The sequence below is a fragment of the Leopardus geoffroyi genome, chromosome D1 (assembly GCF_018350155.1).
Source record: "Leopardus geoffroyi isolate Oge1 chromosome D1, O.geoffroyi_Oge1_pat1.0, whole genome shotgun sequence".
In the NCBI taxonomy this organism is placed as follows: Eukaryota; Metazoa; Chordata; class Mammalia; order Carnivora; family Felidae; genus Leopardus; species Leopardus geoffroyi.
Window position 1 is genome coordinate 81,940,437 of NC_059329.1, and position 15,751 is coordinate 81,956,187.

The 15,751-nt window shown below is 40.4% G+C and overlaps 1 protein-coding gene across 3 annotated transcripts in view; it reads left to right on the plus strand.

Annotated features, from left to right (window-relative positions):
* BBOX1 (gamma-butyrobetaine hydroxylase 1) overlaps positions 1 to 15,751 on the plus strand; it is a 60,024-nt gene that overhangs the window by 15,009 nt on the left and 29,264 nt on the right. For all 3 annotated transcript variants that reach the window (XM_045484814.1, XM_045484816.1, XM_045484817.1), the window contains exon 4: positions 12,003 to 12,201. In XM_045484814.1, the coding sequence (XP_045340770.1) occupies positions 12,003 to 12,201 (199 nt within the window). The remainder of the gene's footprint in view (positions 1 to 12,002; positions 12,202 to 15,751) is intronic.

Consider the following 15,751-nt stretch of genomic DNA (forward strand, 5'->3'; position numbering starts at 1 on the left):
GGTCCGGACATTGTTCCCACAGCCTTCTGCCTAGTGTCAGTTTTCACTTCTGAACTTTAAGATCGCCTTCCTTTCGCCTTTTCTTATCTCCATCCATACTTCCAGCAAGAAAACACATAATCACATCCTCAGAGATAAATATTCAAGATAAGTCTATTTTACAACTGGATATGTTACAGAACGTTTTTTAAAAGGCTGTATGTTCTTTTATGACTTTTAAAAATTCTTAGATAAGGGGTGCCTGGGTGGCTCAGTCGGTTAAGCATCCAATTTCGTCTCAGGTCATGATCTCACGGTTTGTTGGTTCGAGCCCCCAGTCGGGCTCTGTGCTGACAGCTCAGAGCCTGGAGCCTGCTTTGGATTCTGTGTCTCCTTCTATCTCTGCACACCCCGCACTCACCCTCTGTCTCTCTCTCGAAAATAGATAAATATAAAAAAATTCTTAGATAAAAAATACCAATTATATTCTTTTTTTAAAAAAATCATTTTTTAGTTAGTTAACCACTTCGTAAAATGAAGCCTCCTTGCATCAGCTAATGTTAATGCTGAGCAGGACCTTAAAAAGCTGGTGTCTCAAAGCCTTGAAAAGGTCTGAGCATATATTTAAGAGTCTAAAGCAAATGCATCTTAAGGAAGTAGTGATTACAGTCTATTTCCTTTTCATATTTTCTCCAAAATTAAGGAAAATATACTAACGTTTTTTACTCTTGGAAAAGGGATTTTCTGTTATTACACTAAAGTACATTTATTTCTTTTCTTCTTTTTTTTTTTTTTCAAAGACAGCAAAAGTAGAGTGGACTTTCTTCAATGAGTGACAGCTTCAGTTTCTCACAAACTAGGCTTGTTTTTTTCTTATAGCCCAGGAGTGAATTTTATAACATATGGTAGTTGGACTGCAAATTTTGAATTTATAAATTTAGAAAATTCCAAATGGTGATAATTTCAAGAAGTGAAATTAGATTGCTTCATATGCCAGGCTCACTTTTGCCAAACCTACACATAAGTTATATACTTAACCTGTCCTCTTTGCTAGTGCCTACACATTGGAAGATTTGCCCATCAAAAAAAAAAAGATAGGGTAAATGATTAAAAAACTATTACTTCTCACTTCTGGTTCCACTTCACTTCTTCAAGATGACAGAACATTGAAACACAAAACATTAGTTTTGGGATAATAGATATCTTCATTATACTTAAATTTCTTCCTTGAAATATCATCACATTAAAAATCTATTAAATTATATTTAATTTCTCTATTAAATAAACATGAAAGCAATCACCTAGCATTCAGAATTTTAAAAATATTTTGAGAAATTAAATACCACACACAAAAAATTTCTTTTTTGAAATTCCAATCCCAAACTTTCAAATATGTCAGTGGAAAAAAATTTGATTGATGTTTTTTCAATTGTCTTATCCCTATAGGAAAAAAAAGATGTCAAAAAATGATGTTGCTATTTATACATTCTGTTAATTTGTCTAACTTCTAACTTAGTAAGTTAAAAAATAATAATTTTTAAGCTCTACTCCATTCAGTGGATTCTTTAACTTTATTATTTTTGTCAAAATTTTGTATTTTTCTCAATCTGTAACTTTGGTCTTAATCAAAAGAGCAACATAGCACTAAAATATGAGTGCTCTTGACCCTATTAGGCCTTGTTAGGTCTGTGATTTTGAGCCACTTACTTTTCCATAGCCCCAAATCTTCATCTGTAGATAGAAATGGTACCTACTCACCTTCTTAAGTGGTGCCAGATTGGGTGAAAGCAATGTTGCACTTTATATATATACTCACTTCATCTTCACATTGTTCTCTCAAAAGCAGCTATAAATAACTAGAGAACATCCCTGAGAGGGGCTTGGCCCTCTTGAACAGTACATCAGTTTACAAAAAGAAAGAAAAAGGAAAAGAAAAACAATGCAGAATTCTGTTATTGAAATTCTTTCTCCTTTTCTTCCACTGGCCATCAGGTTTCTATGCACTTTGCCCACTTGCCCAGAGAAGACTGATACTCAACAGGTTATGGGGGAAGGAATTACGTAGGTTGTCCCTCTTGCCAACAGCCTAGTTGGAGCTTTTTATCATCTCATGGCCTGCTTACTGAAACAACATGGCCTCTATTCACACCCACCTTGCACAGCCCTGCAAGGTGTTCTTCCTGATGTCTACCTTCATCTCCCTTTCCCCTTGCTCCGATGTCTCATTGCAGCACGATAAACACTTAAGCCCACATCCCACAGTCTGGTGCCCCTCCACATCCATGTAGATCCCTACTTTTGTCCAAGCCCTGACTGTTTCCTCCATCACGTATTCCAGTCTTCCTGTCTGGACAGACTTCACCCATTCATTCTGCAAGACCCACCTCACATCCCAGTGAGGCCCTTTGCCAACAATTCCACCCTCTGTTTATATTATCCCTAAGCCAAATTACAAACTACAGATGAGAAGGAAAGCCCAGAAAATAGACCTTATTTCCCCGGCAATACTAAAATGCAAGCCTGTAACATAACAATGGAAACCTACACATTTTTCAAAAACAGTTCTGTTAGAATTTGTCGAGACAGAAAATGAAGTGTGGTATGTTGAGACCACTCTTCACCTGTGAAACAACACTGTGTTACGTAATGAGAACTGGCTTTGCAGTCAGCAAAGCTGGCTTTGACTCTCTGCTGTATGACTTGACTTAGTTTCATAAATGACCTGAACTTCACTTTTTCTATATGTAAAAAAAAAAGAAAACAAACAAACAAACAAAAAACCACCGGCATCTGGTTGGCTCAGTTGGTTGTTCGTCTGACGTCGGCTCAGGTCATGATCTCACAGTTGGTGGGTTCAGGCCCTGAATCGGGCTCTGTGCTGGCAGCTCAGAACCTGGAGCCTGCTTCTGAGTCTGTCTCTCCCTCTCTCTCTCTGCCCCTCCCCCACTTGCAGTCTGCCTCTCTCTCTCTCTCTCTCTCAAAATATAAATAAACATTTAAAAAATTTAAAACAAAACAAAAAGAAAGCAATAACTCTCAGTTTTGGAATGTGAAGAATGAATGATAAAATGTAAGTACTTGTTCCCTTTTTTCTCCAATTTAGTCAGCCATGAACATAGGAGCAGAGGTGTAGCAAAGAGTATTTGGGTAAGGACAGAAGGGGAAATAAACGATAGTGGCATGACAAAGTCTTATGCTTGAGTTCCCCTTACATAGAGAATAATCATGTCTTATTCCTGACTAAACACATAAGAGTGGCTTGGAGGTGAACTGTTACCATGAAAAGGATTTTAATCGCTCAGACATTGGTTTGAAGTCTGAGCCAAAATTTCATCTACCTGGCAGATAGTTTCATTTAAATAAATTTAAGGAAGACAGTGAAAAGACTGAGCAACTATCAACTTAATTCCAATCAGGGATGTAGAAATGTTTACTGAAGCTGAGGTGATCAGCAAAATTGGAAGAAAGTGGCTGTTATCTATTAGCTAAGGGTTGCTACAGATGAAAATGCCAGCCATCAGCAGATATATTATATTCCATGTACGAACTAGATCCTTTGATGAAAAAAAAAATCCCTGATCCAAACTAGCTACAATTTCATGACCATTGAAAAGTAGATAATCTCAGGGTGCCTGGGTGGTTCAGTCAGTTGAGCATCTGACTTTGGCTCAGGTCATGATCTCGTGGTTTGTGAGTTTGAGCCCCACGTCGGGCTCTGTGCTGACAGCTCAGAGCCTGGAGCCTGCTTCAGATTCTGTGTCTCCTTCTCTCTCTACCCCTTCCCCATTTGTTCTCTGTCTCTCTATCTCTCAAAAATAAATAAACATTAAAAAAATTTTTAAATAAAAAATAAAAGTAGATAATCTCAGTAATGAAGATAAAGGGAAGGAATCTAAAGAGAACAATGTGTTCATACAGGAAAGAAGCACAGAATCTCTAAGCTCTATCTTCAATAGGACATAATAGGAGCTTCTAGCCCAGAATAAATTGATCAGGTCAAATAAACGATGGACAACCAAAAGGGAATTTATAAAGTGATTTCCTTGGAGCAATAAGGAAAAAATGAGGAAGCCAGAGGAAAGACAGCCCCCCTGATGGGAGCAGATGGTCTTACAGAATCCTGCTCCACTCTTTCCCATCTTAGTTGAGGCAACGCCAGTTCTCTGGCAGCAGGATCACCCTTGACTCCTCTGTCTCTTTTACTACACCCAATCTATTGAGAAAACCCATTAGCCCTATTATCAAAATAATCTAGAATCCATCCACATCTCACTGCCTCCACCGCCAACCCTCTGTCTAAACTACCAACATCATACACCCTCTTCTTGCTCTATCTCTGCTCCTAGTCTTTCACCAATCTTCCTTCTTTACATTTTTAAAAGCACTGCTCTGTGTCAGGTACTGAGCTCAGCACCTAATATTTATTGCTCTATTTGGTCCTAGCAACAACCTCACAAAGGCAGCATCATTATAACTATTTTACACAAGGGGAAAACGATAGAAATTAAATAGCTAGTCCAAAGTCAAAGAGACAATACATAGCGGAGCCAAGATTTGACTAAAGAGTATCTGTTCTATGAAATACCATCCTATCACTCTCACCTGTATGTATGGTGGCTGCGATTCATGTGGGCTCCTATCTCTGTGTCACTGCAATTATTGCATTGAATGGTCATTATCTGTGTGTTTGACTCTCTTCCCCCCTAGCCAGCTGGGGAATAACTAATCTTGGGAAATAACTAATATTAATAAAGATGTCATTTATTGAACACCCGCCATGTACTATGAATTCATTCAGCAAATATGTGTCTTCTACGTTTTAGAACAGGTACTGTTCTAGATGTTGGAGATGAAGTGGTGAACAAAACAGACAAAGACTCTGTCTATAGGGAGTTGACAGCCTGGTAGAGAAAGACAAGTTTACAAATATATATGTAATATATATATATGCAATACACATTGGTAAATTTACAAATATATCTACAACACATCACGTGCCATAAGGACATGGACACTGGCCGGTTGGTGCCTATGGTGGTGGAAATATTTGGAAGTTCTCTTCGGAGTTCTATTTTTCCACTGAAATAAAAGGCAAAGCTGACAGCTGAGCCTAAGTGGGAGGAGGGAGTGGAAGGTTTGAGGTTGGAGAATGTGAGAAATGATCAGCTAGTAAGAGAGTTAAGCAGACATTAGGGACATGCAATAAGATCAGTCATCGTGGTGTGTGTTCCTTCAGCCACGTTCACATCTGGCTGCTCTGGTGCATGTGCAGATTTAATCAGGTACACCATGTTAAATTGTTCGTAGATAGCATATCATTCAAATTTCATAACAACCCTGCAGGTCATTTTCATCCTGTATTTTCCAGACGAAGTAATTGAACTGAGAGAGTATATTACTGCCTTTTTTTTTTTTTTAAGTTTATTTACTTATTTTGACAGAGAGAGGGCACAAGTGGGGGGGGGGGGCAAGAGAGGGAGAGAGGGGATCAAAAGCAGGCTCTCATCAGCACAGAGCCTGACATGGGGCTTGGACCCATGAAATGTGAGACCATGACCCAAGCTGAAGTCGGATGCTTAACTGAGAGCCACCCAAATGCCCTGAGAATGTATCACTTTCTGAAGTGCTTGCAGATGGGAAGTATCAGAATTCAGAATTGAATCCAGGTCTGTCACCTTCAGACCTCGAACTATTAACTCTGATACAATGTCTCTATCAAATTAGACCTGTATCTTCATCTCTACCTGTGCTTCACACATTCTCAGTGAGCTAGCTTCAGAAAATGAAGACATGACTGACGGACAATTTTTACACATTTGCGCTGACTGAAAAGTTGATTGGAGTCAACAGGGTTGAGACAGCCAAAAAGGATTCATTGGATTTGGGTCACGTGAATGCAAATGTGGTAGTGAGCCCACCATGCAGATATGGGCCAGACCACATCTATGGTATTGCGTCTGATTCAAGACACCTGTGCTGCTGGAGAGCATCAGCAAACTCAGAACACATCGTACATTGGAGAGCAGAGAGCCTAGGGGCAGGGCTCAGAAGCCATAAAACTTGAAAAACCTGGGGAATAAAAAAGCTATTTGGGCTTAGAAAAACTTAGCACAGTAGCTGTCTTTGTATGCATCTCCAAGACTGTCATATACTGTGTGATTATGGAGCACAGAATTAGCACCTAAAAGCAAGGCCACAAAGGTAGACTGTGCCTCAGCATAAAGAAGCAGCTTGTGACAGCTGGAGCCATCTGGAACCAGTATGGGTTTCTCCACAGGAAGATGCATGCAGTGTACATAATTGAAAGGGATCAAGATGGTTTTCCAGAACCTTTTCAGGCATGTCGGAGGGGACAGTCACAGCAAGAGCAGAGGGTAAAACTGAATTTTGGAATATCTGTAATCAAATTATTTGTGTGGCCTCTCAGCTCTGACATGTATGAGCTGTGAGATATTGCACAAATTATCGAAAATCCTTAGACCTGTCCCCTCATTTATAAAATGGGAATAATACTAGAACCTCTGCGATGGGGTTGTTGTAAGGATTATATGAATTAATCCATACAGAGTGCTTACGAGAGTGTCTGGAATCATAAGGGCTCGATAAACGTTAGCTCTATTTTCAAGTACTCCTCACACCCGGCCTTTTAGTGTCCCTGCCTGGTTTTATGTGTTCTTGGTTTCTCCAACTAGAAGGTCACTGTTGTCATAGGGCTGAGCATATAGAATATACCAGGTACCAGGTACCTAACGGTCCAAAACAAAAACATATTTCTCTCCTTTCAAGCAACATAAACTTGTGTAGAAGCATGTTTCATACATCCTTGGGGAGACTTTTCGAGTTTGGTGGGATTATCACCTAGGGAAAAGGTTTTATGGATTTCTCCATCTTTTAAAATTCTAAAGAGTACTCAGACACAGTCAACTTTCAGGGGTTGCTACCAGTCTCCAGTCCTCATTAGAAAACAAGCAAAAGGGAAAAAAGGCAAAGGTTTGTTTAGGACACAGAACATATTAGTTTTCTGAAAATCTACTGGGTGCCAGCCTTGGGCTATATGCTTGGGTTGGGGGAGGGGAGAGAAGGGGGCAGTAGTGGTGAGGAAATAAACATATAGGACATGCTCTCTGTCCCTTGCAAGGAATTTGCAATCTAGTGAAAGAGAGAGAGAAGTCCTGCCTGACGGACCCTTGCTTACTTTTCCATTTAATCTGTTACCCTCCCCTTTGCTTGGGTTCTAGGCCCAGTAACTCTGAGCTCCCCCAACAAGATTAGAGATTCCCCCTCTTCCTACTGTCCCTCCCACTGGGATTCTTTTCTCCCTGCCCTTTGCATAACTGCCTTCTTTCACCCCCTGGGCTCTGACTTAAGTAACATCTCTTCTGTGAGACCTTCCTTAACTGCCAGGTCTAAAAATGCTCCCCATCCTGCTCCCAATAACTGTTTACCGGAAGACATTCACCCCGTTTGTTACCTCCATAGCACTTGCGACAATGTTTACTTTTAGGTGTTTGTTTGCTTCCTTGCTTAGTCACTTTTTCCCTCTCAAGGGCAGCAATCACATCTATTTTTATTCGCTAAATGTGATCTCTTTTGCATAGCTAGGCTTTCAACAAATATGTGTTCAATAAGTGCAAGCTTATTTCAGCATAATGTGGTAAGCACTGTGACTGAGGTGTGTTTTAATGCCAAGGGACCACAGAAGACAGACTTCGAGCCCATTCTTACAGACCCCAAAGGAGGGCATCCAGAGTGCCCCGCCACAGATCCTCAGTGGTCTTATGCACGCCTGCCACCTTCTAGTGCACAACTGCAACCCTGACACTCTGCTAGAGGCCTTTCTCTGCCTGAGGAACGTGCTTGGCTAACACACAGAGAAGGCCAGAAAGACCCAGAAGTGAATGCCTAGAGAAGCAGCCAATGAGGCGTGGCCATGGGTGGCCTGCACGCCCCAGCTTCCTTGCCCCTGGGTGGGACGACTGTACAGTATCATCTACAGTATTGCCATGAGGGCCAGCAGTTCCCTTAACCATTCATTGAAATGGTTTTCTGGGGCACCTGGGTGGTTCCTCAGTTGAGCGTTTGATTTGGGCTCGGGTCATGATCTCGTGGTTTGTGAGCCCAAGCCCCACGTCGGGTTCTGCACTGGTGATGTGGAGCCTGCTTGGGATATTCTCTCTTCCTCTTTGCTTCTCGCCTGCATTTCTCTCTCTCTCTCTCTGTCTCTGTCTCTCTCAAAATAAATAAATACACTTAAAAATTTTTTTAGTGGTTTCCAGAGGCTTCCTTCTCTATCTTGCTTCCCCCTCTATTAGTTCTTCCACAGGAAGACTAATGCCTAGAGAAGCAGCATCCTTAATACATTGCTTGCATTCAAATCCTCATCTCAGGTCAGCTTCTGGAAGATCTCAGTCTGAGAGGACAAGTGATCAGATTCTTGAGACCTGTCGAGTTCACCCAACAAGAAGTAAAATAATGTCTAAAGGCGCAGGATCCCCTTAGCACAGAAAAGAGACTCGAAGTCCTAGTTCCACCGAGGTACTTTTCCTCTACTGGGGTCAGATTTTGGTTTTGGCTGGGCGCCTGCCAAGTATTTACAGGAAAAGACAGTAAGAGTTTGACTGATCTTCAGCCTATTAGACGAGCTAGTTCAGAGCCAAAAGCACAGGTCAGTGCAGGTAGACAGAAGGTTCTAAACTCCAAATAACACATTGCAACCCAGCAAGCTGTACTCATGAATCTTTAACTAAAGAGCTTCTTTGTGTCTTTTCCTTTTTTTGAAATACAACTCAGGATCCAGGAATGCGATGCCTCCCTGTGAAAAGGAAACCTTGTACAAATGGTTCCTTGAAAGCCAGCATGGAGCTTGGTTCATAAATTTTATGATGTGTGAAGCACATGTTCAAGGAAGTATTTATTAGTAAGGCCATAAGTTAAATTAGAAAGGGTGGTTCATGCCTTAAATATTCCGTCATTTTCCATACCGTTTATGTATCCAGATCCAAGTGTGAAATTTAAATTTGCTTTTAATGTATTCACCTGACAAATGATTTACTCTAGTCAAACGTATTTTCTCCGGAGTCCCCTGTAGTTATGTTTTGTAGTTGGGAGAGACTGGGGAAACACTTTTAAACTGGGTTTTCAATGTTAAAGTTTCTGTGCAGATATCATGAAACGATTTTAGGTGGATTTATTGAAATGTGGTTCTCCCTGCAAAGTAGAGCATTTTATATCGTGGATGCTATGATGAATTTAGAAACTGGTTGGTCACCGTGTTATCTCTGAAAAATCACACTTAGCAGACTGAGTGTATGAGTGGCTCACAGTAGAACACAGGTTCTATAATGAGCTGTAGCCCCTGGTTGCTGATTTTTGTAAAGCACTTTCTAGGGCGTGCCAGGATGAGAGCTATAATTGGAAAATTGTGAACTTTGCAGAACTTAAAAGGCATTGTAACCACCTTCTGATAGTCAACTCTTATAAATCTGAAATTGTGGAGGATACGCTATGTGTAGTCAGCCTTGCTTCCTACTGGAGTCCCAGTGTGAATATGGTTAATTTTATACATGTAAAGAGTAACAACATATTTACTGAAAGAACCTAACTCATCCTGTGCTTTTAAAACAAAGAATAGTGTGTGTTTGCATGCGCAGCTGTGCATGTGTGTGGGTGATTCTGTAGTGGGAAAATGACTCCTGTAGAAACAAAAACTCATTAAAACATACTATAAATGTATAGAGATGTACATAGTGTGTGCCCTAAGGAGATCCTCCTTGAAACCACAAAGTAGTCAAAATGCGAACTCAAAGTTTTTAAAACATTTACATCTTGTGAAAATGTCTTTTTCAATCTCTATGTATTATATTTCCCTGATACACCATCGCTGACATTCTCTGGAAAGTGATAATGGCCTTAAGTAAAAGCAAACCAGCGTGGACCCCTGAAATGCACTGGCATACATTAAAGAAGAGAAGCTAGCTTGTTTTTAATTCTTGGTTCATTTCACAAAAGATGGACAGCAATGTTGTAGTGTTGTGCCATGAAACCTACTCATCATGTTTTTTGCTGCATTTAAAATCGGGACTAGGAGCCAAAGTTTATCTTTAATTTTTTTTTTTAATTCCAGCATAATTAACACTCAGTGTTACATTCAGGGTTTACCTTTAAACACCAGTGCTTAAACAAGTTCAGACAACGTGGTCCTAATTGTAACATGCTTTCCTTTCTTTTTTATCTAGTAGATTTCCTTTATAAGGGACAGAATAAGCAATAGACATTCACACATCTGTTCTCTCATATGCGACAACAGCATTTTAAGGCATCACTTGTTTATTTTATGTGTAGTTGTTAAAATTACAGACTTTGGAATTCATTGCCTGGATCTGACTAACCAGCTCTGCAAATCATTAGCTCTGCATGACTTGGATCTTTGCTCCCTCTTCTGTAGTTTGGGAATGCTGAAAGCATCTATTGCATATTTATATTGTGGACATTAAAAGAAATAATATATGGGAAGCATCCAGCACTATGCCCACCATCTTGAAAGTACTCAGCAAATGTTGTCTATTATCATTGGAGGTAGTAGCAGCACTGGTCTGCTATGTGCCAGGCACTGAACAAGGTTACTTGCATTATCTCACTGCGTGGTCAACAAATGACCTGCAAGGTAGATGTAACCATGGGCATCTTGTAACTCAAGAGGCGGCAGCTCAGAAAAGACACTAAGAAACTAGCTGGCAAGATGCAACCCAATGATGCAAACCCAGGCCCCTCTGCCTCTGTGTTCTTCCCCCTGTTCATGTCCTCTCTCACACGGTACCAGCTGCATGTGGCTGTTTAGCTGGTGGCTAACTAGCTGGTGGAAGTTCAGGAAGTGACCTCCTGAACCTGCTGGGACCTTTTCACTTGTAAAGTACCATGTGACTCCTAAGAAATCCCTGTGTCTGCAGAAACAGCCATGTTGACATCAAAGGGGGAATGATTTCCAGTCTACAACTACTGCACTGGAACATTGACCCATTCCTCATTCTTCAAGTGGGGGCTTTGGGGTTGTTTTCTGTAATGTGACATATGTTCCCCCAGTTAGAAGATTGAGGCATTGCTTGGGATGATAATTGAGATAGTAAGATCTCATTCTGTCACTTGTTAGGAAGGTTTGCCTTCCTAAGGCAAACACTGTCTTCCAAAAATGAAGAAATCAAATGGATTAACTAGAGTTGGGTATTTCCTGAATGCAGTTGCTAATATCTGAGTTATTTCCCTTGGCAAAATGACATCTTTGCGTTCCGCCTCCTTTAGGAGAGCCTGGTTGGCAAGCAAATTATTTTCTTCCCTTTGTTTTCCTTTCTGTTTCTTAAGTAAACATTTTTTATGAGCATTTGATCATGAGGGATTTGACTTTATCTGGTGTAGCATTATCATCAAAGGGTCTACATAAAATGCATCTTTTATACATCCTATGACCACACCTTTCACTTTTTCGTCCCTATGGACTGTTTTTGTTGACTCCAAAGAATGATTTGGCCTCAGAGAAAGCTTCTTATCAAGTGAAGTAAGAGGAAGAAGGAGTTGTACCTACCAAGGCAAACACTCCTCCCACCTCCAGAAATACGCATATGCTGTTCTAAGTCTATCATTCAGATTTTATCATTTATTTGGAGTTGAGCAATGCTACTTGGTGATTAAAACACACAATATTTCGGCATTATTTCCAAGCAGAGTCCAGGCAGAGAAGCCCTAAGGACAAACAGATCAAGAGCTATCCACAAGTTAAACATTCCCTCAACACGTGAGGTATAGTGAATACCTGTCATGGGTCAGGCAATGGTAGGCAGGAGGTATATAGTAGATTGGCATGTCTCCAGGGAAGAAAATCTGGTAGCCTGGGTATTCCTATATGACTGAAATTCTGTAAATTCCATGATAAATCAAAGGTCAGCTTCAATGAACTAGCCCCTTCTCGGAGATTCTCATTTTATATAAACACAATGTAACCCCACCTGGTTTCTTTCTTTTCGTGTTCACAGAATGTCAGTACTGGGGCTCAGAGCTCCAGCTACCTACACTGGATTTTGAAGATGTTTTAAAAAATGATGAACATGCATACAAGTGGCTCTCCAGCCTCAAGAAAGTAGGCATAGTACGACTCACAGGAGCATCTGACAAACGAGGAGAAGTTTTAAAACTTGGGAAAAGGATTGGTTTCCTTTACCTTACATTTTATGGGTGAGTCACCAAATAGTCTGTATTCTGCCGTTATATGTAAAGTTTGATATATTTCCCAGAAGGGGGACACTTTTGACTGGAGATACAAAATTTCCATAATGCCATGAACAGGAAGTCAGATGAGAAGACGAATCTGAAAGTGGGATTTCCCTGAGAATAACTGAAATCTTAAGGGATCCTAAAAGCCCAAAGACATCAGACATCAAAGACAGGCTAGTGATGGATGGTGTGTTAGTTTGCTAGGGCTGCCCTAACAGAATACCATAGACTGGGTCGCTTAAACAACAGAAATTTATTTCCTCCCAGTTCTGAAAGCCAGAAGTCTAAGATCAAGGTGTTGGCAGGTTTGGTTTCCGGTGAGAGCTCTCTTTGTGACTTGGAGATGGCCTTTCCTCTCTGTACCTGCATTGTTGGTGTCTCTTCCTCTTCTTATAAGGACACCAGTCCTGGTGAAGAAGAGCCCCAGTCTTAAACTTCATTTAACTTTATTCACCTCCTTAAAGGCTCTTTCTCCAAATACACTCATATTGGTGGTTAGGGCTTCACCATGGGATTTGGGGGAGGGCACAATTCAGTTCACAGCAGGTGGGATGGAAGACTGTGTTTCTCCAAGATTTTTATAAATACTGAAAGTTCATTAAAGTTTTACCACCCAAGACTCAGTGCAAAATAAAGTAGGGCCCTGGGGAATTTAAAGCCGCCCACCAGATGTGTTAAAAAAAAAAAAAAAAAAAAAAAAAGATAAAAGTAACCTGCAGAAAATTAGGTCTATGCACTTCAGCAAGTAACAGGAAATGTAACTGACTTTAACTTTGAAACAAGAAGCTGTTTGCATAAGAATTACCTGGGAGGTAACATTAATTATGGATAAGAAACACTCACAACAGGAAACACTTAGGTACAAGTGGGGATATTACTGTATTTCTAATCTGTAGGGTGAACCCTTCCTGTGATGTATACAATTGCTCTTGGGCTCTGCTTGAGCAGAGCACATTGGGAGCGAAAAGAACCTTCAAAATCCAAAGGTTGCAAAACTGGTAGCACACAGGCTGTATTCAGATATGTTTTATTTGGCCCACAGGATGTTGAAAGAAAATAGAATTCGTTGTCAACACTTAAAAACTGGGAGATTTTACATTAAATATGGATCTGACTTTTCTTGAAAAATCAAATCTGGCAACAACTGAGGCTAAATCCCTACATGGCAACCATCTGCTTGAAGGGAGCATGTTCTCACTCTCCAGTTGCACAAATTCCGCCCCCCAACCCAACCCCCACCTCAGACCTACAAGGGCCCTGCCTGCCCTTGAGTTTGCCATCCCTAATCTAGAGTAAGATCCTCTTGCAAGACTCTACAGACATAGATAAACAGAGGATTCAAAAATATCCCACCACTTGCCCCCACTGATTTGATCAAGTTGATTCACAGCAGGGGAACCTGGGTTGCTCAGCTGGTCAAACGTCTGACTCTTGATTTCGGCTTAGGTCATGAACTCATGAGTTTGAGCCCCATGTTGGGCTCTGTGCTGACAGTGTGGAGCCTGCTTGGGATTCTCTCCCTCCCTCTCTCTCTGTCCCTTCCCTGCTCTCTCTCTCTCTCTCTCTCTCTCTCCCTCAAAATAAATAAATAAACTTAAAAAAAAAAGTTGAATCATGGCAGAAGACTCTATCATGTTTAGGCTTAGAAGACCCAGACTCCACCCCCACCCCAAGAATTTACTTCCACCATTAGCAAAATTATGTCAAGATTGTTCTCTCCCCTACATCTACAAGAATTTAAGCTGTTCTAGAGATTATATCAGTAACAAAAGACAAATGAAAGAGGTGGAAAAGCCTTGAAATTATTAAGAGCCTCAACCCAATATTTGTTCTTTTTTTAATGTTGATAATTTTCTGACACAGATATTATCCACCTGTACACCAATAAGGAAACTGAAGCTCAGAGAATTCAACTATAACCCAAGTTTTCACAGGTAGTAAAAAAAAAAAAAAAAAAAACCAAAAAAACCAGAGTTATAACTGGGGTCTGTTTTATCCACGGGCTTCCTAATCCACCTCACTATTGATGATATAAAGCTAGAACATGCAAAGGATGCTTTTAGGCACCAGACATAAACAGAACACTTCAAACTAGATCTCTTCTATGTTCTTTTACTCAATTTTTAATTAGTGACAAGACACTTTTTGTATCTATGCAACCCATTTCATAATTGCACAACTGCAGCCAAATTGGGGGGGGGGGGGTGGTCTTTGTTATAGTTTTCTAATACTCACCCCCATCCCTCACATTTAGGGTCAGATTCTTTGTCCTGATTCATAACTTACATTTCGTTTTGTTTTGTTGTTACAAATCCTAAAAAGGCTTGATAATTTGGCCCTTGATCTAACATTGTGAAATTTATTGAAATAAATATTCAAAGTTGGTTGTCAAAAACAGATCAGACCTTCTGCTACTGTTACACTTTGTTTGTCCAAGACCTTTGCATCTAACCAGGCAGGGTTAGCCCTATTCCACCTCATCCTCTGTGCAGAGGTCACATCTATCTCCTGAAGCTCTCAAGCTATACCACATGCTAAGAAATGCCTTTCTGCCCACCTCACTGCTACATCTACAACTGATTACCAAGATTTCTATTGTTGTTGTTGGTGGTGGTGGTAATTTTTGATTCTTTACCTCAAGAACTTACAGAAGAGGACAGTTTTGCTATTGTTGCTTTGTTTGTATTTGTTTCCTTGTTTGCTTTTTATTAAGAGGATGAGAAAAGTAAGTGTTTTCCTCAAGTTATTTTCCTTTTCTGCTCCTTCCCACAATCATGTGGAAAGCGATATTAAAGTTTCTGTAACATGGGTTTTAAAAGAAGGGATATTTAGAGCAATAATTCTCCACTGAGGTTGCACATTGGAATAACCAATTTAAAAAATGCTGACATTTGGGTCCAGTCTCCAGAGATTTTTCAAAACAGGATTTGGATGTGATCTGAGTACCAGGACTTTTTAAAACTTTACAGGCGATTCTCATGTGTAGCAAAGGTGAAAACCTTTGGTTGAGAGCAGGGGTACTTTAAGAGAAGGCAGGTCTCTGTTGGTATAGAGCTTGGGTGCTTTCTATCCTCCCAACTCTCACAATTATGTACATGAAGTGGCATTTTTCATGTTCTTCTTTGTACTGTGGTAGTGCCTGGACATGACTTCTCTTTATAACAATCAGTAGTTGCCTTAAACGTGGTCTCTCTTTTTCATAGCTTTGTTTCTCCACTGGCAAAGTGCCTTACTCTTGTTTGAAAAAGTAACTGGCAGGTGAGTGAGTGAATGGAATGAATAAATGAAGGCAATAAATAATGGAGAGAGGGGACTGCCAGAAATAGGAGAAGGATAGAGAAAGGAAAGCAGGAAGAGGAAGGTTAAAGGGCAACTTTGCATTCCGTATAGATTTCTCAAAGATCCTGGTTTCTACTCTTGCTTAGATGCCAAAAATAATAATAGGGTGGTGCTACTTTAGACATGCCCCGCTTGGGAAACAAATATCCACCTAGCACTTTGCCATTCAAAT